Consider the following 27,437-nt stretch of genomic DNA (forward strand, 5'->3'; position numbering starts at 1 on the left):
TGAATGGATTGTGCCACCGTTTGACAGGAACATGAAAATCCCCGCTCCCCTCCTCAACGTGACCACATCTCTTGAGGGATATGTGTGTGAGAGTGTGTGTATCTAAGGGTGTTAACATGGATTTGATGTGTGCGTGTGTTTCCCTCACGAGGGACTCTCGGCACTGATAGGGAAGCGTGTGACGCGTAGAGGAATAGACACTATTTTATTAATTTTTGCGTTTATTTGGTCCCTCTGTCTCCTTGTAACCTTGAACCTAGAACATATGCACTGCTATCTGGGTGTGTAAGAGAAGCAAAGAGAGTTGGTGCTATTGATTACAGTTTGCAACCACAGGTCAAAGGGTTAACATGTGTAAGAGGAACCTTACTGCAAGGTGTGGGGGGTGCTGCAGTAGGAAGTGGTTAAGAGCTCTACAAGGGGCTTTAAGACGATATAATACACTCTCACAATCTTGCAATGGCTGGAAATAGCTCAGCTTGATTTCTTGAGATACGGTGCATGGTGAAAATTTGTAGATGTCATTTTTTTAAAGTGGGAAAAAAAATCTTTCCTGAAATAGAAACTAGCCGCCCCTCCTTTTCCACTTTCCAGAGAAAAATACATGAAAAATGCAAGGTGGCACGGAGAAGGTGAAAGAGATACAAAGAGTAAAGAAAGAAACAATCTAGTCTAAGTGGGACAAAGACAAAACGTGTAAGAGAGGCAGAGAGGGGAGGAGGGTGTGTTTGGCACTGAGTAGCTAAGCGCCAGGTTAGGTGGCAGGGCCATTTGGCGAAGGCACCGGTGCTAGACTTGATGGATGAGACAAACTGCAGGCTCTTCTCTCTTGTAACTTTAAAATCATTAAGCCTTTTACACGGCCATGCAGATTTTTATAGCCACCTCAGACAATCTGCCGCTTGTTCATGTCTTTAGATCAGCGGGATGGGAGAAGACACACGGAGGGAGGACACGGATAATGTCATAACTTTATCTAATGCGGCCTGTATCCCTTAATAGTTATTTTGTTGATATGCAGTCATTTACTTTGACTTCAGAATCGTAGTATATGATTACATTTGATATTTGAATATCAGATTGCTATGCCTCATTTATTTTTGTTTCATTCAATATTTTATTATTATTTGAAAACAAGGTTTGCCTTTAATAAATGTTTAATCTGTGATCTGATGTGCTGTCCTACAATGGCAGAAAGTGGTAGCTGCATAGATCGTACCAGTTAGAAAGAGGCTGATCCATCATACTGTGTAACAAATATAACGTTTATAAATCCATATCTAGTTAATAAAGAAACTGGATGTATGTTTATTTGATTGCAGCTCTTTCTGTCCAGTTTTTTTTTAATTCGTGCTACCGCAAATCCCTCCCTTTCCTGACAAGAAAGTCGGCTCATGTGCACGATATGTGAATGTCATATGACACGTATTGCAGATATGTTGATGTGATGCATTTGAAACAGACAAATGTAACATATCTGTGGTTTGCCGAAACGTAAAACGCCACTTCTGGTGGAGCTGCTTTTACTTGTTTTAGTTCTCACTGTCTAGTCGAACGCTCTAGTTGAAAATAATACAGTAACTACACAGCTGGAATCATGTCAGCTATGTAAATCTGATTGTTTTGTTATGTGGTTAGACATAACTGCCATAACTCAATTTCAGCCAAATATGTAGTTACTGCATGCTGGCTTTGTAGGGCAGTGTTGAGAATTCATTTTCAAAAGCACTTGAGAATGTCTTTCCCTAAAGTATGCAATGGTCTTTATTCCCTTTGATGCTGTGTAATTCTTTTTTAATTATCCAAAGTATTTGTTGTGGCTCAGGGTCAGGAAACTTACAAAATGTTTAAAGGACAATGAAAATATTCACCAAAACCTGACTTGCAAAGCCCACGTTGCTGGATGAAAAAGGTTCACACCCTCTGAATGACACAATGTGGATGTTAGTTTTATGCGTTGAACCGTTTTTAATGTGAATACATTTCAAATCTCATCTCTGATGATCGCGCCATCACGAGGCAGGGGAAAATGAAGTTCAGGTACGCAGCGGGTAATCTGGCACTGGGAGGACAGCGTGACATTGATCTAAGATTTTAATCTGCTGCTCCTCTTTGCCGGGCACGTTTTGCAATAACAAACACAGCTAGGTATAACCAGGAGATGCATAGTGAGGATATTAGGAGAAACCCAGTTAGCTTAGAAAAACTTTTACCCAACAGATAACAGTGACATAACATAATCATATCACTTTTTATAGTTTCCTGTTTTTTTTCTTCCATTTTCTTATGAGTGTGTGTGTGTGTGTGTGTGTGTGTGTGTGTGTGTGTGTGTGTGTGTGTGTGTGTGTGTTTGTGTTTTTAGTGTGTGAGCGTGCATGCGTGCGTGGGTGCGTGCATGCGTGCGTGCATGTGTGTGTTTCATATATAAGGCGTCTTGTGCGACAGGCCAATAATGTTAATGACAAACCAGCAGCGACAACGGGGTGGGTGTTCCTGCGACGCGCTCTAAATATTATCAATAACAGCTTGTGCGCGTATGTAAGTGTGCGCGTGCCTCCGTCTATCCATCCATCCATCTCTCCATCCATCCTTCTCGTTTCGCCTCCACAGGCTGCCTCCTCCGCTGTTAGGATTCAATTAACACAGCGCAGGCAGCCATGGCACCCTCATTAAAGCTAATTAGTTAAAACATCAGCCAATCTAGCGTTAATTGGCTTTGGTAATTAATTCAGCTGCTAGACCATATGAAAGCGGCAGGGAGAGGGATAATGAGGGGGGAGCGAGCGGTAAAGAGAGGACAGAAGAGAGTGGATCCAGAGGAGAGGGAATGGAGGGGAAGGAAAGATGAAAAGAGAAAAGAAATGAATGGAAAATGAAATGAGGGAGGTGGAGAGAGAGAGAGAGAACTAATAGAGAAGCAATGCGCAGGGCAGCCTTATTTCTGTAGGTGTTGGTCCCTGAGTGCTAGTTCAGTTTGTGTGTGTTTGTGTGTTCAGGGCTGAGTCAGGTCGTCTATTTCAAACTTGCTGATGTCCCTCTTTGCCCCACTGACACGGCATGTTCCTGTAGTGATGAGACCCTTTGGGATGGAAATGAGTGCCGACAGGCCTCACGCCCACACCTCTCTGCTAGGTATCCTTCCTCGTCCTCCTCCTCCTCCACACCGCTGAGGAAGGAGAAATGGGACGGAGACAGTCAGCAGAGAGGAGAGAGGAGAGAGAGTCAGAGGTCAGTGACCGCAAAAATGGCTCTTTCTGATATTGTGTTTCATTTTTAAAATAGCAATGATTATGCTACATGTATGAGAAAGGAGTTAACAGTCCTGTAACATCACATAAAATATCATATAAGTCCATTCAATGTTCTGAAATCAAAGCTCGAAATTAAAATTGTTGAAAGGTCATCCACAATGTTCAGGTTTGATTGATAAAAGTGATTAATTATTTATATAAATGTTATTATTGACAATGATATATTTCAGAGTGCTGATTATGGTAAGATAACTATATTCATTTTTTAAACTGCACAAGAAAGTTAGTCTGTAAGATGTCCTCGTAATTTAAATTTCCCTAATGACTGAAATGTAATTGTAAATGTTTTTTTGTTTTTCTTTAAGAGATGACCCCCAGTTTGGCCAACTGTGACTCATTTAAGGCAGCCTTGGTTTAATCTGCCTGCTTTTCCCCCTATACTACTTGGTACAATAGCTGAAATAGCTCTAATAAATATTTATGTACTTCATCATTCCATAAGCTGATTCATAGATTCTCATATTTGAATCCCCCTCCAATGCTGCAGGTATCACTCTGTAGGCAGCTGTCATACATACACTTACTTTTGTCTTTATCAAATTAATGTGGTCTTTTTTCCTGCAGACCACTGGCAGGCAACATCGGCTTGAAGTGTGCCTGTGTTTGTGTGTGTGTGTGTGTGTGTGTGTGTGTGTGTGCAATAGGGGTCTCGAATTGAGATTTAGCCTATAGCGGCTGGTCGTGCCTCTGCTCTGTGGGTCAGTGCTTGGTTAATGCTCCATTAATTTACTTCTCTCTCTCTCGACACACACTCTCTCTCACACACACACACACACACACACACACACGCGTGCAGACAAGGTGATTGATTGAATAAACAGCTGTCAGTAGTCGGAGATAACCTCACTAGCATCACACTGCTGTCTTTCAGACACACACGCATGGCGGGGTCCCAGGAGTAAAAACCCACATTACGCATGCTGACACACACTTGTGAACTGACGCACACACACACAGGGGGATCATCGGATGATCATTTATCAGCATGTGTTCAAAAGCGGGCAGTTGATTCATGACACGTTAATATCTTTTGCTCTCAATTTCCCAAATTTTCCTAATTTCATAAGCATTTTTTTTTTCAATTTAAGTGCAAAGTGGCCTTGAAAATGCTGTCCACTGGCCCTAAACCATGACAGAATGAATAATATTCTACATATTATAACAGTCAGCGCTCCCATTGTCTTGTATCTCACTATTTCACATTTCACATTTTGTTTTTCACAGTTCAACATGCACACATTTTGCGCACAGAAATAGGTTAGAGTCCCTTGACTTAAACAGACAGCAAACACACACACACACACCTTTCACCTCTCTATCCTTCTATCCGGCCATCTCTTCATCCCTCCTCTCCGCCGTGCCGACATTTCATTTGCTTTTTCTAAAAGTGACAACCCCAGGGAGCGAGGGGAGGGAGGGGAGCGAGGGATAGTGAAAGAGCCTGGTGATGAGTTTTGAGCAGGGCGTGGAGGAGTGCTATTTAAAAGCGCCATGCATCATTGTCAGATGGTGGGAACACACAAACACACACACGCACACACACACACACATATGCGCGCGCTCTGACAGACATGGGAAACACACGCCATGCACGGAGTAGCGCAACGCAGCCCGGGTGGCAAACTGAAGTTGACCCCCGTTCCATTTCATCAAATGTCCTCTGAATGAGCCTCACAGCCTCATCTGTTTTGCACACACACACATACACAGAGTTAGTGATCAGCCTTAGTGTCTAGCCTGCTTAAATCACAGCTCACTTAAGAGAAAAACCATATCGCCTCACCGGGAGATGCGCACACACACCTTGCTGGTCCCATTTGTGTTAATACGGCCCCTGGTTTTTGGGCTTTAGGGCTCATATTTGCCATTATGGAGATGATGGCTTTACGGGGGCCTCTCACCTCACCTCGCGTTGGTCGGGGGAGAAGAGAGGGGAGAGTCGAAATGAAGGCTGACACCACAGCGGGATTTATTTGATTGTGGATGCGAGGCGGTGTCATTCTGGGGAAGGGTAGAATAAGGGGGGGGCGGGGGGTGGATGAGATGGGAGGAGGAAGGGGGGACCTGGACCCTCAGGCTAAGTGAAAAGAAGAGGAGGAGGACGATGGCGGGGTGGAGGGAGAGAGGAAAGGGAGCAAAGGAGAAGGAAAGAAATAAAGGAAAGGAAAAGGAAGAGATTGAGGGGGAGCAGAAGTGGCCCCTCTTTCCCTTTCCGTGAATCAAATCAAATTCCCCTTATCGCACATTATTTGAAGAGGTTATCGGGCGCGGTAATGCGGTTACACGCCGGGCCGCGGCTGAGAGATTTCCTTGTTTACCGATGTTGGCGGGTGTTATAGCTAACCGGCCGGGCGAATGGCGAGGGGAGGGGAGAGAAAGAAAGAGGAGGAGGGGAAGACGAGAAAAGAGGGGTAGCGGGCATAAACACTTGATGCATGTCAGAAAACTCATTTAGGGGAACAACAAGGAGGGGGAATGGAACACACACACACACACACACACACACACACACACACACACAAGGAAAAGACAGTTGTTCAAGGACAGAAAACAGCCTCTACATGTAGACACTTTGTAATTCCATTTGGGAAATGTGCTTGTGTGTTTTTGCGAGTGTGTGTATGTGTGTGTGTGTGTCTGTGTGTGTGTGTGTGTGTGTGTGTGCACGCGTTGCCCACCAACATACTGTATATGTGCCAACTCATAAACCCGGCCACCCTCTTTTCTGACTCTTACTGTTGTGCTTAAATCCAGTTTACATGCGCAGTGCTCATTAGCTGATTGTGTGTATAATTTACAAGTGAATTCAAGTCCCAGCAAAGATATAAAAGATAGAAAATGGTCAAGTTCACTCCAGTCAAACATGTCTGGGCTTTTTTTTTTTTTTTTTTTCAAATGCTCAGTACAACTAAGGACCAACTTGAAGTAAAAATCCATTGCTGATTGCTGTAGCACTCGTTCATATAATCTTTACCCAATACATGTTATTACAGTTTTTCACACACAGTCCTACACATGGCCTCCTGTTTCCTGAGAGGCAGGAATGATGGGCGAGATAAAAGCAAAGGGATGACACGCAATACAGGTCATTAAATGGGATTTGGACCCACAGTGTTGTGAGTACATGGTTCGCCTCTTAGCCCAGTGAGCCATGAGGACACCCCAAATGGTTTTTTATCTCTGGCCCCATTGAGAGCTAGCATTGAGCTGACAATCCCTGTCCTCTCTGGAGGTGGCCTTTTACCTCAGCTCATTGTAGTCTGTGACTGGGAGCCTGCGCTATCTAGCATCTATTGATTCCCCACTTCATGTGGACCAGAGCACCACAGGAGAGCGGACAGAGACGCCGAAAGGCAGGGAGAGAGTGAGAAGGTGTGTGTGCAGCAGAAGAGAAAAAGGAAGGTGAAGGGTGCTGCTTCAAGTGTTAAAAGGGATCAGACTTGCTTCGTAATGACTGACACTTCATACGTTTTCACCAGGCTAATGAGCAGCTGATGCCTTAGCTAGAGTTGTTTAAATATCCCATAGTGGTCATACAAAGTTATCAGTCGACAATAAAGGAAAGAAGAAGACCAGAAAAACATGTAGTAGACGAAAAAGGACAGAAAAAAGTTGAAGGAGGGAGTCTGAAAGGAAAGGCAGGAACGTAGGAACGGAAGAAGGTTCAAACCATGGAGGAAGTACGGAAAAGAGGAATATTAGGATGAAAGCAAGGGAAAAGGTGAATCCCTACAAATGCGAGACGAAGAAAAAAAGGGATGAGACAAAAGGGGGAAGATTCCTCCTCTTTGCCCTCCACTCTTCCGTATGATCTAACTCCGCCTCGCCATCTGCTGTCTATAATTACCTGTCTAGTTGTGTGTGTGTGTGTGTGTATGTGTGTGCGACTCCTCCCATTATTTAAACATACAGAGATAGAAAAAAAAAAGTCCAAACAAGAACTTCTGACTGAAGTCAAGTTAGTTGAACAAAGATGTTGTAAAAGACAATAGTATTATTTTGTATTTACTTTTTGGTCTAGTAGATCTGACTTTCCAATGTGTAATTTCCTACATTTTATGTGATGATTTCAGCAGCATGTCAAATAAACAACATATGAGTGACACGGTGAAGTGATCGTCACGCAGCTAAAATACGAATAAGTGAGTCTCTGCGTTGAGTGAGACCAGCCAATGTGTGCATGTCAGCACTGAGGAAGCGAGTGAATAAATGAGACTGAAGACACAAAAAGTCAGTGGATGTGCTTCCTGCCAGTTGCCTGACATGTTGTTTTGTGACATGACCAAAAACCAGTGAGAGCCATTTAGTGGGTCAAGCGTCAGAGATGAAAAGGAGGGAACATGGTGAAAGAGGAGGGAGGGATGGAGGGATTGTTGGGTTGAATAAAGTAAGAAAGGAGAGAGATCAGGAGAGAGAAACAAAAGGTTGAAATCAGGGGAAACGGGAGATAGAGAGAGCGAGAGGGAAGGAAGAGGAAGTAAGAGAAAGTAAGAGAGAAAAGAGAGATGAGACGATCCATCTTGGCACATTAGGGGGGGATCAAGCCTGCACTCCATCATGGCTGTCAGAGGGATGCACGCCTCCTCTCTCCTCTCGTCCACCCATGCATCCATCCATCCCTCGTTGGCTCCGCCAGCCGGCATTTCACTGAAGAATCTCAGCACTAAAAAGTCCTGTCAGGCCTATTTCCTTGTTATTGCCCAGCCCTCTGCTTCCTTTCTTCCTCCTCTCCCCTCCTCTCCCTCCCCTGGATCTGATACATTCCCCCTGCTCCCCAAGATTAAACGCACCCTTGTTGCACCGCAGGGTGTGTGTGTGTGTGTGTGTGTGAGAGAGAGAGAGAGAGCTGTGAGGTCCAAGGCAGGACATGTGGGAAGCGCGTAGGTGTTTGTGTGTGTCTGTGTGTGTGTTGCCCTAACATTAATCATCTTTAAGGCGCTGACAAGCCTGGTGTGCGACATCACATCACATCAACACCCCTCCCCACACACATACACACACACACACACACACACACACCCTTCTCCCCCCCCTTTCTCTTCTCCTCCTCTTCTTCTTGTCCTCCCCTGGATTTATCTGTCCGTTCACCTCTCCCCATCACTCACTTCCCTCAGGGAGCATTTGACGGAGAGAGGGAATCATAGAGGAAGAAAAGGAGAGAAACACGAGGGGTGAGAGTGACAAAAATGGGGGTGAAAGAGAGTGACAGCAAACAAGTTGGAAAATAGGACAACACAACAGCGTAGGGAAATTATCAGAAAAAAGAGGGATGGAAAGTGAAATTCAAATTCTTCCATTGTAAAATACAACATTTGGGCTTTGTTTGGATTTTGTTAGCACATTTTATTTTATACTTCACTTGTTTTGCAAAGCTCTGTCTTATTTCATTCTAGTTGTATCGCATGGCTGTTGAATTTCCACCTGTTCCATCACATCAGCACAAGTTAGATTTGAGTGTGTGTGTGTGTGTGTGTGTGTGTGTGTGTGTGTGTGTGTGTGTGTGTGTGTGTGTGTGTGTGTGTGTGTGTGTGTGTGTGTGTGTCTGTAGAATGTGGTTAACAGCTTGTCTCTGACTCTGTCGTAAGTCAGCTGAATTCAAATCAGTTCCCACACAAAACTCCTCCTCTGTAGTCTTTCCTTTTGTTGATTGTTGGCGTTCCGTTGTCACACTTGTGCATTTACATTTCCTTTTCATCACTTTTTTTTTTTTTATTATGACACAAATAAAAGGGCAACTCCACACAGGAGATTCTGCGATCCAAAAGAAAATCACCGCACATTGAAATGCTAAAAAGTAAGCTCACACTGCGCAAAAGAAGTATTTACTTTCTTTTAAAAAAGTATCTTTTTTGATATAACAAAAAAACGGGAAATAATAAGCGCGGGCGTGTGTGTGTGTGTGTGTGTGTGTATGTGTGTGTGTGTGTGTGTGTGTGTGCGTGCACGGCCGTGTGTGTGTGCGGCGACGTCCTCAGGTGTGTTTGATTGTCTGCAGAATAGAAAGAGCCCCATCAGCCGCAGACAGGGATTGGATCTTTCTTTGTTTGCTGTGGCGGATGGCGACGGCTTCAGCATGACTCAAATTATCTTGTCAAAGCAATAAAGGGGAGACGGACGGGGGTAGAGACGGAGAGAGGGAGAAACAAGGACAGAAAGGGAAATAAACTGAAGGGGAGCGTGGTGGAGGAGACAGAGAAGGACGGCCAGACAACAAAAACGAAAGAAAGAAAGAACGAAAGAAAGAAAGAAAGGCAGGAGAATATCGAAATAGGATAGGAGATGAGAGAGAGAGAAGCAGAAGGAGAAAGAAATGAAACAAGTAAATGGATGGTAGGGAGCAGAAAATTAGAAATGGATGAGGCTGAATAGAGAGAGCGAGCGAAGGATAGGTGTGGAAGAAAAAAAGAAGAGGGAGAGAGAGACAGAGAGAGAGACAGAGAGTAATCGATTACCTATTTTTCAAAGTCACTTAACGTGTCCAGCGCTGTGGCTCTGTTAAGTAGCGGTTGAGGAGAATGGGAGCCCGGTATGCACACACACGCTCTGAAAAAAGGGAGGGTGAGGCCGATGTGCGTGTGTGTGAAGGAGTGCGTGTTCCCCGCTAGTTGTGTCTTGATGAGTTCTCTTGTAGGAAACTGTTCTGACAGACCAATATGTGAGCAAGGATACGTGTCCCCAAGGGGCTGTGTGTGCATGTATATGTGTGTGTGTGTATGTATGTGTGTGTGCGTGTTTGTGTTTATGTCTGTGTGTGTGTGTGTGTGTGTGTGTGTGTGTGTGTGTCAGAGAGAGAGAGAAAAAAAACACCAAAGACAAGATGGATCGGGAGTCCCCATACCTGGTCCTCTTGTTGCCGCGGTGACAAGCAGTCTAAACGGGATATCCTGGCTGAGGCGGAGCCTATTGTTTGTAGGCTAAAAAAAGCCCATTTGATTGGCTAAATACAGGAAATCCGGAAGTGTCCTCCAACATTATGCACTCATACACTTTCAATAGATGGTATTTATAGCCAGCTCAGACAGACTCAGACTTGAAAAAGTAGGATGTATATTACTGTACTTACGCACACGTGAACACAAAGGAGACTGCGACCTGCGAAAAACACACACACGGTGCACACGTATCCCCAGTAACACAATGAGAAAAGCACTAACAGACACACACAAACAGGTGGGCCCCACCCTGTGCCCTGCTGATCAAGGACAATGAAGTGAGGTAGTGTTGGCAGACTCTATACAGCATTATCTCATCCATGGCTGACACTTCTTTAAATCTGCTTTGACCTGAGAGGACACAATGGAGACTGTACAGCACTCTATTCCCCTGTGTGTGTGTGTATGCGTGTGTGTGTGTGTGTGTGTAGAAGTACTGTAATGCACGTGCACTTAATGTGTGTGATTCCAGAGGCTCAAACCTTGGTGCTTGCAAGAATACACAGTGCTGAAGTTTCCCTGTGTGTCCTTGCAGAACTGAAGGGTGGCTCTGTGTGCAGTACGACAAACACACAGTTGGACACATATATTTGTCAAAACAATTTGGATAATTTATTTTTCATACGCGTCACATATGCTGTACACATGCTGAAGTCCCTCCCTTTGTCTTTGCTCTCGTCCTCTGTCCAGGTAAAAAGAAGATGTCTCTGTACGACAGCCAGGCTCCAATCTGTCCCATCTGCCAGGTGCTGCTCAGGCCCGGAGAGCTCCAGGAACACATGGAGACAGAGATTGAGCGGCTAACTGCCATATGCCTCAGGTAGGCCTCGAACATAGCTACAGACTGTTGTTCCCTGCTCATACATACAACCACACACAGTCATTTACAGTAAGTGCCATCAAATTGAAAAGTCTAAGTACTCCTGGCCTGACACTGGGAATAAAAAGTAAGAAAAGAAGCTGTTTTTTTTTTATTTATTTATTTATTTTTTTTTATGTCTAGCTTAAAACGTATTTGTTATTTCAAAAGTCAAAAACGTCTGATAAATCAATGTAACATACATTAGCTTGTTTGAGTCAGCCTGACACTGTATGGATAATAATCTGTCAGGAAATATAAACAAGCAAGCTTTATTTAAGACAAATTCTTCTCCGGCTCATCAAGATGAATATTCTTTGGCACGGGGTGAAGGCTGAGCTTTAACTCAGCTATAATGTCAGGCTCGCTGACTGCTATTCTTTCTGCCCAGAGATTTCGGTGCCATAAATCTGCATAAAAGGCAGAGGCATGCCGTCGACGTAACGCTAAGTGTTTCCTACGGGGATTAGGATTCAAACCTGTGACCTCGGGTTCACTGCTGCCCCCTTCCTCTCCTCATGGCAGTTGCACGAGCTGTTTTACGGTGGATAAATCAACTCGAGGCCCTTTTAACGATGGGACACAACCATTAGGATCCATATTTCACTTGGACCGCACGTCTGGCTGCCTGTACGTGTGTGTGTTTGTGTACATACGTGTGTGGCCGCAGTGTGGCTGTGTTTGTGCGCGACCCCGTGTCCACCTAAGCGGCCCAGCTTTATGATAGTCCCCATTAACCTGGGGGAAGAGGGCAACCGATAGCGTCACCCCACGTGGAAATCATACTTCATTTACCCCCTGTGCACACCTCCTTTACCCCTCCTCCCGTCCGTCCTTGTCCAGATACTGTAACAGTCATCCTCATTCCTCCGCTCCCCTTTTTTGATACCTGCTCTTGTTTATCCATCCTCTCTCTGTGTTCTCTAACTGTCCTGCTCTCTTCTACCTTTGCTGTTCCTTTATCTTCCCCTTTTTCCTAACTTCAGGGCTCATATTTCTTCCCCAGCTCTCTTTTTGTCCTATTCTTAACCTAGAACCTGTCCTGTCATTTATTAATTTCCTTATTTTACCGTGTTTCCACATGCTGGGATTAACCAGATTTCCTCAGTGGGGACAGGACATCATGTACAATTCTTTGTGGTTTATGAGGAGAAAAAGAACCAGACAGATAAACAGAAAGTTTATATGAGTAATGGAGATGTAGATTAGTCTCCATGCAGGTAGATTGAAAAATGAAGGGTCAGGTTGGGACAAGGGAATAAAGATGAAGAAAACAATGGAATAAAATAGATGATATTAAAACATGTGGAGTGAAGGATCAAAAGAGTCTCAGCCAAAGAAAGATATCTAAAGAACTAAGTGAGGCAACGATTAGAATAGAAAACAAACCAGGCAAAATATTTTTCTCAGCCACGGTAGTTGTTGGATCTTGAAACTGAGAACGGAAGAGAAAAAAATAGAATACATGAGAGATGAGCAAGGGTTATCCATCCATCACTGTCTGATATGATGAGGTGTGTGTGTGTGTGTGTGTGTGTGTGTATGTGTTTCAATAATTAATAAAGGTTAGCAGTCTGCCCTTCCCTCTGATGGTCTCACACACTGTGTAGGTTCAAAACCCACATATATATGGACACATACACACGTACTGTCATTTAAGGAAATATGTGTCATCCCAGGTGAGATGGGATGTTGGCGTTGTCACCACAAAAAAAAAAGAAAAAAATAAGATGTCGAAAAAGAAAAATTCAAGGGGAAACATTTTCCGATGTTTCCTTTACACCCAAACACACAAAACGTCTCAGTGTGACTTTGCATGCCCGTCACAGGGAATGGAAGCAGGAGATAAAATAAAAAGCGGCAGAACCTCATTCTATATGGCACACAAGTGTGTGTGTGCACACACACATACACACACACACACTGTCACCCCCTCTCTGCGGCTCTCTGCATGGTAGCAGCCATCATTGAAAGTGACAGTGGGAATTTGGTCCAATTTGTAGTAAATCTGCCTTTAATGACGACCAGCGCTTGCTGAATGAAAGAGCTGTGGGTATGGAAACGAAGGTGTGTGTGTGTGTGTGTGTGTGTTAGTGTGAAAAATGCGTGTGTCCCTTATATGCCTGGTCTCTTCTATATATCTGTTCTCATGTGTGTTTCTACATATGTCCTATTTCTTCTCTGCTTTTTGCTCTGTCCTCTGTACATTTGAGTGTGTGTGTGTGTGTGTGTGTGCGCGCGGGTGTTCAATTGCGACTTCCAGCCTGTCCTCTCCTGTGACTGTGTGCTCCGTCACTTGTTCGTGGCCCACAGCTTCTTATGCACGAACCTTGTAATCACGCATGAACACGCGCACACACACGGTTGAGCAAATGGAAATCTATCGTGCCCTGTACATGTCAGGTGACTCATGGGGGCAAAGTAATCTACATACCCCATCACCCCCTCCTCTTCATACCCCTGCTCCTCTTCCTCCTCCTGCTCCTCCATAATCAATTTGCCTCCACAGGAGCGAGCGCCCACTCCTCCAGCAGACGGCACAAAAAAGGCAAAAAGCAATCAGTATCTTGAGGTTAGCGCCATCCCTCGATTCCATCCAACTCCCACTGAAAAAAGACTTATTCATCCCTCTCTCTCTGCCCTCCTTCTGGGAGGGAGTGGAGGTGGGAGGCGCAAAGGCCTCTGCTGGCTGTCAGTCAAACTCAGTCTGTCTCTACTTGTGCGGGACTGATGCAGATTTAATCAGGTGCGGGGAGGGTGGGCAGTTTAACTGAGTAGAACTGCTTCCAAATTACTGATCAGTCCAATTCAAAATAGTTCTACCGGCACAAGACTGGTGCTGAGTAAGTGCCGTGGCTGACATAATCTGACTGTTGCACAACTTCTTTAGGAAGTCCCCCAACCAAGCATACTAAACCACTAGAGGGTGATTTAAACTGGGACAAAACGTAAAAAAAAAAAAAAAAAGCATAGCAAGATTTTACTGGTTCTTTTATTTTGAAAAACTGTATACCTACTCCCATAATTATATTAAAGTTCCCCCATTATGTTTACTACTTGTAAATTCAGTACTTCCAGCCGTACCTGCTACTGCCTTGTACATTGTTGAGGTTTCAGACTCAATAAGTTGTTGTTTCGAAAGACCACAGTCAAGTCAAAAATAATGTCAGATTTCCTTATTTATTTTAGCCCTTGAACAGTCTGTGGAGTCCTTAAATTCAGCTTTTTTTTTCTTTGTTTTTTGTTTTTTTGTTTAATTTCGTCGCAGAGGGCAAAGGGAAAAGGAAAACATCTGAGCCACCACCTGATAGCTGTGGCTACTTCCTGTTTATGATCTTGCAGGTTCTTGCCCCTCGCTTCAGTTCATCAGCCTCAGAGACGTGTGAGCGGGACGTTGTGTTGTAACACTTTTAAAGCAGACCCCATGTCCTCACCTGTCACCTTCCAGTCGCACACGTACCTCATTAACACAACACATTTTAAATTGCTTTGTCTCCCGCTTTTTATCACTCCCGTCCTTCTTTTCCCCTCTGTCTGTCTGTCTGTCTGTCTGTCTGTCTGTCTGTCTGTCTGTCTGTCTGTCTGTCTGTCTGTCTGTCTGTCTGTGTGTATGTTTCACTTCGCTGTGCTGCTCATTTCCACTCTCTCCTCCTCGCTTTGACGCGACAGGCAGCTGGAATTTCCAGCCCCATAACCCTCGCCATCAAAAATTCATAGAACCGGGCAAACAGACGCGTGCGAGAGGAAGCAACGACACACCGACTCTCCCGTCACTCCCCCTCTTTCTTTCTCCCGTTCCTTGTCTTCTTTCATCTTTCCCCCGCTCGATCTCTCTCTCTTTATGTTGCCCGCTCTCCCTCCTTCACCACATCTATCTCCCTCTCTCTCACCTCACATTTCATCTCCTTCCACCCTTTTTCTCCCCCCACCTTTTCTTATTTATTTTTTTTTTTTGCTCCCTTTCATCTCTCTATCAGCCCCTCTGTCATTGTGGCAATTTTCTCCCATCGTGGCAGGCATGCAACTGCTGTCCCCTCTCTCCCTCTCCCTCCTTCTCTTGTCGCTGTTTGACACTGTCAACAAGCAGGTAGAGGTGGCTGTTATTGTTGATGCCTCTGCAGAGGTTCCAGGTAATGAATAAAAGAGAGATAGAGGGAGAAGGAGAGAGAGATGACAGAGACAGAGATAGAAAAGAGAGGCGGGAGCGGCGGTGGCGGGTTGCTGTTGGCAGATTCCCCTGCATTACACAGCAGCTTGACTGTGTCACCCATGTTTATTCTCTTTGTTGGTGGAGGTGAGGCCCACGCTGTTCAGCTTTAACACACACACACACGCACGCATGTTAGCAAGGCAGTATGCAGATGCAAACACACATCCGCAGGCACACACACACACACACACACACACGCACGCACACACACACACACACACACACACAAAGTAATGACACATTTTCAGAATCATGTCCACCAAGCACAAACACATTTAACACATATAAACACAGACACTTGGCCATTCTGTGCACTTATATACACACACATTCTGAAACAGAAGTTGACACCGCCAAAGCAAATGTAAAAGAAAGAAATAATAATAAAAGAAAAATAAAACTTATTATATGGAATGATAATTTAAAAATATATATATCAAACTCAGATAAGGAAAGATAAACATTCCAGCATTTATTTTTGAAGGATTTCTTCTTATTTTTCAAATTATAATTCTTCTATTGTTCATTTATCTCTTAAACAATCAATATTTTTGACGACACGTCTTGAACTCAGAAACGTAAATGCCTCTGATTACATGTAACTGCAACTAGTTAACCCATCCATCATGCTGTATACAGTATACAGTCAAACCCCACATGACCGTTAGCCTGGGCAGTTAGCTGCCAGCAGAGCATTATCATTGGTATTGCTAATAATGCCACCAATACAGGGATACAACAGCTCCCTGCTTTAAAGCAGCATGGTCCAAAAATATATCTGATTACAGAAGCTAAACACGCTCCGACAGCAATTTCATTGGGCCTTAAAAGAGGTACTCTAACAATTTAATACTGCCCTTTCATAAGGTTGAAGGGCTAATAGGATACAGATCAAAAATGGTCAGCGAGCATCAAAATTAATTCTGTAGATGCTGATAAATCCTGAGTTTTAGCTCCTGAGAAAGCATCTGATCTCACGTTTCCCATGGTGGAACCAATACCTTTTTGTCAGACCCTCACCTATAACTTTCAGACAAAATCCACCTCTCTAGTTTGCAACATACGTTTTAATGTATGTTTAGACGTTAAAGGATCTGTTCAGAAGTGTTCAAGTCTGTCTTAAAGCAACAGTAAGGTGCCCATATGAACACTGAGACACTTTTTCCTTGCAGCAGTCATTCAAGTTGGTTAGGCTAAATCGGACTGCTGAACCCTTACTTTAAGTTATAAATAGGATTTTGTAGGGTTTTGTCCACATCACTTACATTGGAAGCACTTCAAGAACAGAACTCTTAATGGCAGATATAAACAGGAGACATGACACCAGCTGCACTCCACATCACTGACTTCTATACGTCCATGCATCTGCCCCATCATACATTGCTTCTCCACTCTGTGCAGCTATGCATTATATTTCTGTCTTATATTTCCCTTGTCTTGCTCCTGTGCCTTCTTGTGCACCACTTTGTAAATTCTTCTCTCAGATAAGTGACATATAAATAAGGCTTCTTATTCTGATTATCCACCCTTCCATCCATTGAAAAAGGAAATCCCTTGTCTACCAAGGCATGCTGTCAGATTAGAGGTCTCGCTCAATTCAGTTTCAGGCACATGCCTTTCCATGGTTTGCCATTGTCTGTCTGTCCGTCAGTCAGTGCGTGTGTGTGTGTGTCCAAGGGGGTCTGGAGTGCTAACAGGGTCTCAAAGCAAACATGACAACCCTGTCTTGCTTTGTCAATGTCAAGCCTGTCGCGATGCTTCAAGAGGCTCCGAGAAATGTATCTCTGTGTTTGTGTGGAAGGCAGAGAGGACGGAGGAATAGAGGGAGGAGAAGGCTAAAAAAAGAAATGATGGAGCAACAGATCAATTTAGAGTAAATGAACAGAATCAGACGGTAAAAGTGTTGTAAAATGAGATCAGAAATAAAGTGTGAATTCAATGTGACTGTTTTATTGGCAGAATAGAGGCTTCTTTCTTTCTTTCTTTCTTTCTTTCTTTCTTTCTTTCTTTCTTTCTTACTCTCTCTCTCTCTTTCTCTCTCCTTCTGTGCCCCTTCGCTCCTCTCTTTCCCTTCGTCCCTTTAATATTTACAAGTTGGTCAATTGTTCACCCCCTATTTCAGAGTCAAAGTGGCCACAAGCTGACAAATCAAATCACTACAAAATCAGTTATTTCCTGCAACAAACAAGTGTGTGTTTGTGTGTGATGACAAGACAAACCAGAGGATCATCCCGCTAATATCCCATCATTTTCAGTGATAGTATCGTTAACCATAAAATACAGAAGCAGGAGATAGACGAGTGCATGGATTAAAGCTAATGGAGAACTGAACACGGCTGATGGCTGAAAGTCAATAAAGGTGAAACAAGTGCATGTGACCTGTTTGTAAAACACTGTGATGTTCCATGATTAACACCAGAAAACTCATAACAGTTTCTGGTGTTAGCGAAAGCGCCATCCAAAAATAGATAGCATCTTAGAAATGATCTGTCAGAAACATTTCTAAAGGCATAAAAAAAAACCTGACAGACCAGATACAACACTGCGCTACATAACACACAACAAACTCACGGGAATCTGTTTTGTCTTTTCTCTCCAGCAGTAAGAACCCCTCACCCAAGGATGGAGCAGCCACTCCAGGAACCCCCAAGGTAAGAACAATCCCAGTGTCTTTTTTTTTGTTTTGTTTTTTTTGTCTAGATTGGATCATTCATTCAGGCTTAAATCATTTTTTTTAGCACTTTCTGAAGTGCACAAATGCCCAGTTCTGCCAAAGAAAAGTGATTGTTGTTTCCTTGTGGATTGAACCTTTATATTCACATTGACGGAGTGCAGAAAGAGCAATGATATTCATTTTCAATATGATATGTAATGCAAATATTTACTATCTAGCTCTGTTGTTCTGAAGCCTCGGTTCTTCTCTGCTGCACAATCAGCTGTACCATAGGCCTCTGTCTTGTAAATCTGACACTCACACAGAGACGCACACACACACACACACACACACACACACACACACACACACACACACATAGTACCAGTCTCCTGTGGTCCAGCAGGCGGCAGAGCCAAGAGGCACTGTACTGTGATTGTTCCAATTAGAGATACCGAGATGCAGACAGAAGGAAGAGGAGGGTAAAAAAGGGACGAAAAAGAAAGATAACGTCAAATTGTAGGAAGTCTGATTCATGATTCCATCAAGTTGGGCATTCCCTTATAGTGTCTCCATCCACTCGCTCGTCTTAACACATCACAAGCTGCCAGACTAAGACTTTTTTTTTTTTTCTTTTTTAAGAAGGAAGACCTTTCTATCCTCAGCATGAGCTCTAGGAAGAAAAAAAAAACCCTGACTGTCATTTCAGAGGACTTGAGTTGTAGCTGTAGGGGCCTCGGGTGTATATGGAGTTTGAAATATAACAGATTTGAAGGAAAAGGGAAACAGGAAAAGAACAGAGAAGAAAAGAGACTTGAGCTGTTGATTAATGATGGGAATCAGCTCGTTTCAAGAAATAACTTCACTTCAATTCCATACTCCTAAGAAATGTAAAATACCTTAAAGCTTGGGCTTATATTTTCTCTTCAGACAGATGTTTTCCTGTTAAAGCATAATATAGAGTTTTTTTCTTCCTTTCCCTTTACTTCCATTTCCCAAAGACAGAGGATGTTGTACAGATCGTAATAACTTCTGATCATTCTTGAACACATAAAAGCAACAGAATCAGTACAGGTTTCAACATGAACCGGTAAAGATGAGTACGTGTTTTCTAATTCCACAGATACAAAATCAGGTAAAGTTCCTTGAATATGGATATCATTTCTTTCTTTGTAGAGCTTTATTTTAGAGTTAACCACTAGAATACTTGCCAGTACCATACGTTTCAGTGGAGCAACTTTATCCAACATGACTGACAACATGACACTGAGGAAGAATAGCTCTATCATGTTCCTTATTATTGGTGAGGCCGGCGTCAATGTTTCCTAAAATCATTCTAAAAATACTCAGTCTTAATTATCTCAGTTTGTCTTCATTTCAGACTAACGACTATGCGAAAGTCAGATTCCCTCGTGCTGAAAAAGTTCACCCGCCATGCACTTGAGCACAGCTTAAGAGGTCTAAAGTAATTCACAGGACACATTTTCATTCCCACACACCTTGAGGTGCTGACCCAGGCTTAGAGCAGCTCCCGCTGCACTGTGGGTGGCCTTGCACTTGAGAAAGCCAGACGGAGCGGGTCTGAGTGGCGGCCGTCCACTTCGGCCGTGACTGCGCATCTCACCGCTGTCGTTTAGTATTCAGCGGCAGGCCATGGAGAATGGCGAGGGCCAGTGTGAAGCACATGGGTCCGTTGTCGTCGTCTTTTCCCCTGTATGCACCACCCCCCCCTGCTGGACCGGAGATTAACCCCAGCACACCTCCTTACGGGGTGTTCGGCCCACTTGGTGTAGTTCTTACCAAGCAAAGGTGACCGGGTCACTGAAAAGATGCGACATCTGTAAGGCCCCACACTCTTTGACACACACACGTACTACACCGCCTGCATGTGAGATTTGGACACGTATTCGTCCTTTTATTTTTGCCTCCTGTTATGTTTTTACCATTGATACACATACAAAAACACAGCTTTGAATTTAGTCAGTTTTTTTACAGTTCAAATTGTCGAAACACAATTCATTATAATCCTTAACGTTAAAATTTCGAGTTTAAATTAGATAAGATAAAAATGAGGCGTGAATCCAGCGACTCACCTGAGTGTAGCTTTAAATGCAACCTTTTGGTAGCTGATCTTTTTGCATGTCAATTTAATTAGTTGGTTTAAAAAGACCAAAATTTCAATGAAACATCTTCACTCTTAATCTTGTCGTAGAATACCGCTAAATGTCATATTCAAATGATAAAACTTAAGCATATTCCCAGAACGCCCCCAGGTAAATGATTCCTGACCTTTTTAAACCTGAGTAAAAGGGAAAAAGAACGACCAGACACACACACACACACACACACACACACACACACACACACACACACACACACACACACTTACGCAGAGGTATAAAAGCATCATGCATAATGTCCAATTTACTGTGGCAGCACTGGAGGTTGGTCATTTCTCACGTATTATTATTAGATTACTGCTGTCGAGCACTTAAGCCTCTGCTCTGCCCCTTTCCACTTGATTAATAGGAGACGACTGTAAATACAAATATTTCATAGCTGCCTTGTAAAAAAAAAAAAAAAAAAGTGGCAGCATGAGCACACATGAAAATATAAGTACACACACACACACACACAGCGAGGGCTCCGTCAGGACTAAGCCTTGTAAAAAAGTGATATTGCTCCTCTTTTCCTCCGTTGTTCTCTTTCCTTCACATCATCATCTGCTTGCTTCTCATTCACTTGAGGAATTCCCTAGATTGTCTTTGTCACAGAGTGGGTTAGAAGAGGATATGGTTTTATATGTGTGTGTCTTCAAGAGAGAAAGAGAGATGGAGAGAAAGACTGTGTGTGTGTGTGTGTGTGTGTGTGTGTGTGTGTGTGTGTGTGTGTGTGTGTGTGTGTGTGTGTGTGCATGTGTGTGTGTGCACGCAAAGTGTTGTGAGACAGATTTATGGACAGACAGTGTCCCGTAATGTCAGACAGTTACGCTCCTCCTTTTCAGATGTTTACCCTTCCTCCTCCTCCTCCCCTCCCTTCATCCTCTCTTTTCAATCACTCGTTCTTCCCTAACTCCTCTTAACGTCCCATAAACATTAACTCTAATCAGTGGAAGGGACTTTATAGACAAAGTCAGGCAGGTTACAGTCATCATCAATGACGTGTCGCTCTCAGCATCTGTGGCAATAACACTCTTGAAATTCTCCAAGGGTTTAGGTTCCCTGTACGTTTTATTTATTTTTTTATTATTATTTTTTTTTAATTTTGCGTAAGAGATCACTAAAGAAAAAAAGATCTTTACAGAATTATTTTTGGGATGTGTGCTCATTCAACACTCGCAACAAGGTCAAAAAAACTTTCAACTTTAATTTTGTGACTGTTTACAATTTACAGTAATTTTACATGTTGCTTTAAATGTAGCAGTTAAACGTCAACTGTTCTCTTCTTTTACTCTTCGACTACTTTCATTTCTTATTCCTCAAATGACAATCCAACTGCTTTCAGTTGTTACTCTTATCTTCTTTTACTGACATATGTCAATTCAGTTGCTTTCACTGCTCATCAAATAACATTTTGACTGCTTTCATTTTTTTTCCTCTTCAACTGTCACCCCTCGTTTCAATGTTTACACTTCGACTGACACTTCAAATCCTTTCAGGCCCCAGATCTTTACCTTCGATTGACAAAAAAGACTTTACAAAATGACTTGCTGCACCTGCTTTCTATACTGACACTTTAACTGACAACATTTTTGTGTATACTAATGCACTAATGTCTTTAAAAATGTACACAGCACCTTGAGAATTCAGCATTTTAAATTTAAACTGAAACTTCAACTTTACTCTTGCCATGTGTATTTTGATACCAACAACTTCAATTTCCATTTTAGCTGCTATTTCAGGTTTTTTTTTTATTATTTGCATTTTGATAACCTCTTTCAACTTCAACTTCAAAATGTCATCAGCTTTCTCTAGAAAAAACATAGCCTTTTCTGGTTGTTGCATTGAGTTTGTATGGACATTGTAGATGTTTAAATGATTGAAATTATCCTATTGTCGAGCTAAGCTGGGTGTAGGTGTAGGTGGCGGTGCGCGCTGATGTAAAGAGTAAACTGGTATCTGTTTTCCTTGTATTTCATTTTTTGAAATGCCATTACTCTTGCCTTGTCCGTGTTTATTGATTATTCCCATGCAGCAGCTGTCAAGGGAGGACAGTTTCCACTGTAATCATTGCTCCAGAGGTGATAATATAACATGATCATCTGCATATAGAAGACATTTCATTTCTCTCCCTCTCTCTCTTCAGTCAATGCTGTTGTCGGTGCACATAAAGCGCGAGGGAGAGTCTCCCGTGGTCTCACCCTTGTCCTCTGAAGACATCCACCACTCCGACAGATACCAGGTCAAACTCATGGACACACGCACACACACAAATATAAAGGTGGATGACAGTCATTCCACATGGACACCATTCTCATGTTTGTCCCTAAAGAGTATTGTGTAGTGCACTCCATAAATCATTTTCTACAATATATAACTATAGTATAAGATTTATTTTTGTTTATAAGATTTGCACAGACTTTTCATACCATCAACTAACATGGGGAGTTTAGATTAGGTAGTTGGTAGGTAGTTTCCTGGGATTTGTCCGGTATACCACCACAAATTCAAATAGAATACAGTGTCTGCTAATTCCTGTTAATTTCTCTCAACCACTTGGAGGTTGAAGTACACTTTGAATGAGTAACGCTTCCAAAACTGACTCATAAAACAACAAGTTTATTTACATCTTTCACAAAAATGCTGTTTTGTTTTTTTATGGTTACCACACTCACACCAACAGGCTGATGGTTCTATGGTGACAAGTGTTTTAGCCAGCCATCCCACCCAGGGAGGAAAATACTACACGCTACTCATTTTACCTGAATTTCACTCAGCTGCAGTTTTTTATTCTCTATTGGATTCTAATACATCCTGTTTAATGTAATGTTTTAAGATGAGATGATATCTTCTCTTTCTGTCTCACATCTGCCATGACGAAATGGTTTGATTTTTATATTACGATGCTCCCATCCTGCTCTGCGTTATTTTGCTGCTGATTAAGCACTCTATCAGTAAAAACTTCAGTGATGCCTGCCTTTAACGTTACACTTTCATTAAGCTGAATGTCAGCTGTTAAATAGATAGAAAATTGAGGTGCGAGGCACATTCTCAGCACTGCTTTTTTGGCCATATTAACTATGTAGCGAAGCATGAGACTTCCAAAATGTATTCAATCAAATTGTCAGTTTATCTAATTATGACAGATGTAGAACAATATAGCAGAGGATCATGGTAGATTTTGGTTTTTATGCCCTCTCAGCAGTTAAGTTGACCAACAGGCCAATCTCCTTAAATCTCAGCTGTCTTTAAAGCCACCCTGACTGCTTTTATCTCTTAAATTCATCAAAGTTTGTTCGGGTAATTCTTCTGGCCGTGATGTATCTCTGGGTTAAGTGGGTTTCCACCCTTACACCATAAAATAAGAACTATTAAGTCCATGCAGACGTTACATCCATACGTTCGGGATGACACAGCTCATAAAGACCTTATAGCGATAAAGTAGATTTTCTCATTAAGTGAAACTGCTGAAATCACCTTATATTATACAAATGATTAAGTCAATGGTGACTCTTTTTACCACCCTGAAAATGAAGCGTAATGGCAGACTTTGCCACCTTTTCCCTGCCTGTCAGTCCGTCTCAGTACTCTTTTCCTCTCTGCCTTTTCCTCCTTTCCTCTAAAAACCTGACCTACCCGCAGCCATTCAGTGAGTGTATCATAATGATACGGTAGTAGTGGCGATGCGAAGCAAGTGGGCCTATAACTCAAGTGGCGGCAGGGAGGGGAGGGGAGAGAGAGCGAAGGAGTGAGGAGACGGATGGAGGGCTCAAACAGAAGGAGAAGGCCTGGCTGCTTGTCGGCTCTCGCTGATGGACGATGGGCCGATGGTGAGGGGACTGAACCACTGCCTACTCACTGTTGCCGTGTCAAAGAGAGGGCATCCGTAACTGTGACAGGGGATGCTTTAGTCAGCATGTAGCTAAAGACACACAGGCCTCTGGGTTTGAATCCCAGTAGACCCGAGGTGCACATTCTGCTAAAGACAGACGTGGAAAGGACAAAGAGATGTGACCTCACTTAATTTATTTTTTGTAAATGCTGTAATTTTAATGATAAGAGTCTTAATGATATAGAGAATTCACCCCAGGCATCTTGAACTAGCAAGGACCCCAAATGTTCCACATTCCCTTTGATAAATGTTTAATTTAATCATGTTTCACAATTACCAGTGATGGAACATAACTGATCACATTTACATAACACTGAAGTTACACACTTTATACCTCTACCTCACTATTTTTCAGAGGGAAAACAGTGTACTTTTTATTGCCAGTGAACACTGCAGATTTTAAATTAAGAAGATGCAAATATGCATACTAAAGATTTAACCGTTGGCTGTGAAGATGGGTCCTTTGTGATAATTGATATTTGATTTAAAAAAAAAAAAGTGTTCTCCATGACAAATGCAGATTACAACAATGTCCAAACTATGAACACCATTTTGTGTATCAAAAAATGTGCTTCGTTTTCTTTTCTATCCCATAAATGTGTTACAATTCCCTCAGATTTGTCCTTTGAGCATTTGAATGAGCACAACTTAGTTTTGGAATGACTGGACTATACACAGTTATTACTGTCAATTACTGTTAACTGCTAATATTAATAGTGTAATTATTTTGAGTAACAAGGGCCATTTTTCTGTTATCAGTGAGTCGGCCTACCTTTTATTTTAATAGCCTACTTTAAGTGCATTTAGCTGATGATACCCTGGTACTTTAAGTGGGAGTTTTAAGGCAAGGCTTTTAGTAGTAATTTTACACTGATGTATTCTTACTATATCGTAGGCCTTAAGAATCTCACAATTTCTTGCACCACTTACGTTTACAATGTAAGGATTTAGGATTGGCTTTTAATAGCTGCAAAATTGTAAATAATCTATAGACACAGAAAAGGCTGAAAAACCAAAAAGAAAAGAAAAGAAAAAAAACACCAGAAACCAAGAAAATACATTTTAAGAGTGAAAATCAGCAGTTTTCACACACCTAATTGTCAAGCCTAGTGACATTTTGTCATGACTGTATCATGAGTGAAATCTTTAGATGCCACTTTTTTTTTTAATTCTCTACATACATGATAGCAGAGGAGCAATAAAATAGCTGCGCATACATGTATTTAAAACACTAAAGCCTTTAAACGAGGAGGTCGTTTAATGAAACCCGTTGCTTCCCCCTAGCGGTCGCTCTGAGGAACAACACGTGACGTTTCCCAACTTCCGTCTCCTGAGCGTCACATGACCAAAACAAGCCAACATGGCGTCGGACATGAGTGGTATCTGCCGAGACGGGCGCCACTTTCAATCCTTTTCCATCCATATTAAATGATAGACAGAAGCTTTAGTTTGCACTCATGTACAGTATCTGGAAAGACCGTCGGGTGGTTTACAGCAGTGAGTTTCGGCGGCTGTAGAATGAGCTGTGAGTGAAGCCCGACAGTCATGGAGGAGGTGGAAAACAATAGACATGTACGTTTGTTTACACTGCCACAGCATCCAAAGCAATCTCATTCTGAAAAGTTAAACTCGTGCCTGCAGCTACATTATAACGTTTCTTCATTGTCTAATCTGTGTATCCCCCCTCTTCTTTCTCTTCTGCCTGCAGACATTTTTACGAGTTCGAGCAAACAGACAAACAAGATTGAATGGTAGGTACACATAACGTTTCACTTCCTGAGTGATGCTATATATAGCTTATCAAAACACACTGCATGGCTCTGATGAATGTATTTGATTTAAATGTCGTTATTAAGAGTGTGTCAATGTATTTAGGCATATTTTTGGTCACAGGATTATTGGGAAAATATTATACAGAATTACATAAGAGTCCAAACAGTAGGCGTAATTATGTATTTATAAATACACTTTCTTATAGAAATATCACATGTTACATGTGTGGCAGTTAATTTATATCAGTTGAATTTGTACACAAACATGAAAAAATTGAAAGATGTGGTCATCACAACAAATGAAAGAAAAAAAAAAACTGTCAGTACTCAGCAGAGGAATAGTTTATTTACAGTGTGACTTAATGATGGTAATCTATTACCTGATGTGAAGTCCTTTCTGAAAAAATACCTGTTCTGAAAATGACCTACTACTGTAAAGTTGCTGCTTGTCAGCTGCTGCTGATCTCTCCTTCCATATTGATGTCATGTGACAGACACCTGTGACTCCTATAGCAAGTTTTTTGAAAGGATTAGTCATCACAATATGTCATCTGTGCTGATGATTACCGTTTTACACCAGGAGCTTTCAGTGTGTCGGCATTCTCTGCATTTTTGTATAGTATGTTTTGTTTTGTGTATGCCTTAAGCATCTTTTTGTGTTGGCTAAGCTTATTTCAGCTCTTACTACCCCTGGTTGTACCTTTTATTTGTTTTGTCATACAGCTAAATTTGATTTTCTAGTAAGTCATTTACTTAGTAGTCTTTCAGAAACCCAGAAGTATTCTTAAACAACACTTTGAGGTGATCTGAAGGTGTTTAGATAATCCTCGAAGACCCCTTTAACCATCTGGCTGTTACATATTACAGTTGTTAGCTGAACACAACAGATTATCTAGGAGTTGTTTTTTAAAGTTACAACTGTATTTCCTAATCTGTGTAGTCGGAATTCACATTTCTCCTAGATTTTATCCTACAACACCAGCAAACAACTATAGTGAAAGTGTTGGTTCTTATTGAACGACTTGAGCATGGATGTTTCTAGCTACTGTCTACTTCTGATTTTGAAACGAAGATGCACAATTTGGGAAGCGGGCTAAAAATCTATTGTTATTGGACCAAAACTTTTTATCCAGGTGTGTAGAACAGTCCTTGATGATTCTGCATTGTTGTACCTTAAAGGTTTTTTTTCTTGGTATTTTTTTTGTAAGTCCTGTTTCTATCTTAGTGATTTAAATGTTATGTGACAACATTAGGCACAAACTGAGGCTAGGCTTTAAAAAAAAGGTTTCCGAGCTTCTAGCTTGCATTCCTAAGCACTGAATAAATTTAGCAGTGCTTGTGGTCTACATAGCAGTTCTTAATCAGGTTTTTGTTTGTTAATGCAGTATTTGGTCACTTTACTCATGCAGAGCCTCAGCTGACATCACTGTAGGTCCCATAAATGCTGGCACTAAAAGAGGGTATTTTACTGTTAGCGCTTCGTATTAACCAACCTCTTGGTGACTGTCTCAGTGGTTTGGTTTTTTTTGTTTGTTTTTTTGGCACATTGACATTAATAGTGGTCATCGTTTATAAAGGCAAAATGTCAGCTATAGTTTGTCTTCAGGTCTGGATCTAAATTGGGTTAAAAGACAGAAAGTGTCTTGCAT

General features: G+C 42.2%; 1 protein-coding gene across 12 annotated transcripts in view; it reads left to right on the plus strand.

Moving 5' to 3' along the window:
* rnf220a (ring finger protein 220a) overlaps nt 1-27,437 on the plus strand; it is a 156,215-nt gene that overhangs the window by 100,234 nt on the left and 28,544 nt on the right. For 7 of the 12 annotated variants that reach the window (XM_037083623.1, XM_037083631.1, XM_037083629.1 and 4 more), the window contains 4 exons: nt 10,934-11,063; nt 17,912-17,963; nt 22,271-22,366; nt 25,725-25,767. In XM_037083623.1, coding sequence (XP_036939518.1) covers nt 10,934-11,063; nt 17,912-17,963; nt 22,271-22,366; nt 25,725-25,767 — 321 coding nt within the window. The remainder of the gene's footprint in view (nt 1-10,933; nt 11,064-17,911; nt 17,964-22,270; nt 22,367-25,724; nt 25,768-27,437) is intronic. The other 5 variants (XM_037083624.1, XM_037083627.1, XM_037083628.1 and 2 more) reach the window with 1 other exon arrangement.

The sequence above is a fragment of the Acanthopagrus latus genome, chromosome 21 (assembly GCF_904848185.1).
Source record: "Acanthopagrus latus isolate v.2019 chromosome 21, fAcaLat1.1, whole genome shotgun sequence".
NCBI lineage: Eukaryota > Metazoa > Chordata > Actinopteri > Spariformes > Sparidae > Acanthopagrus > Acanthopagrus latus.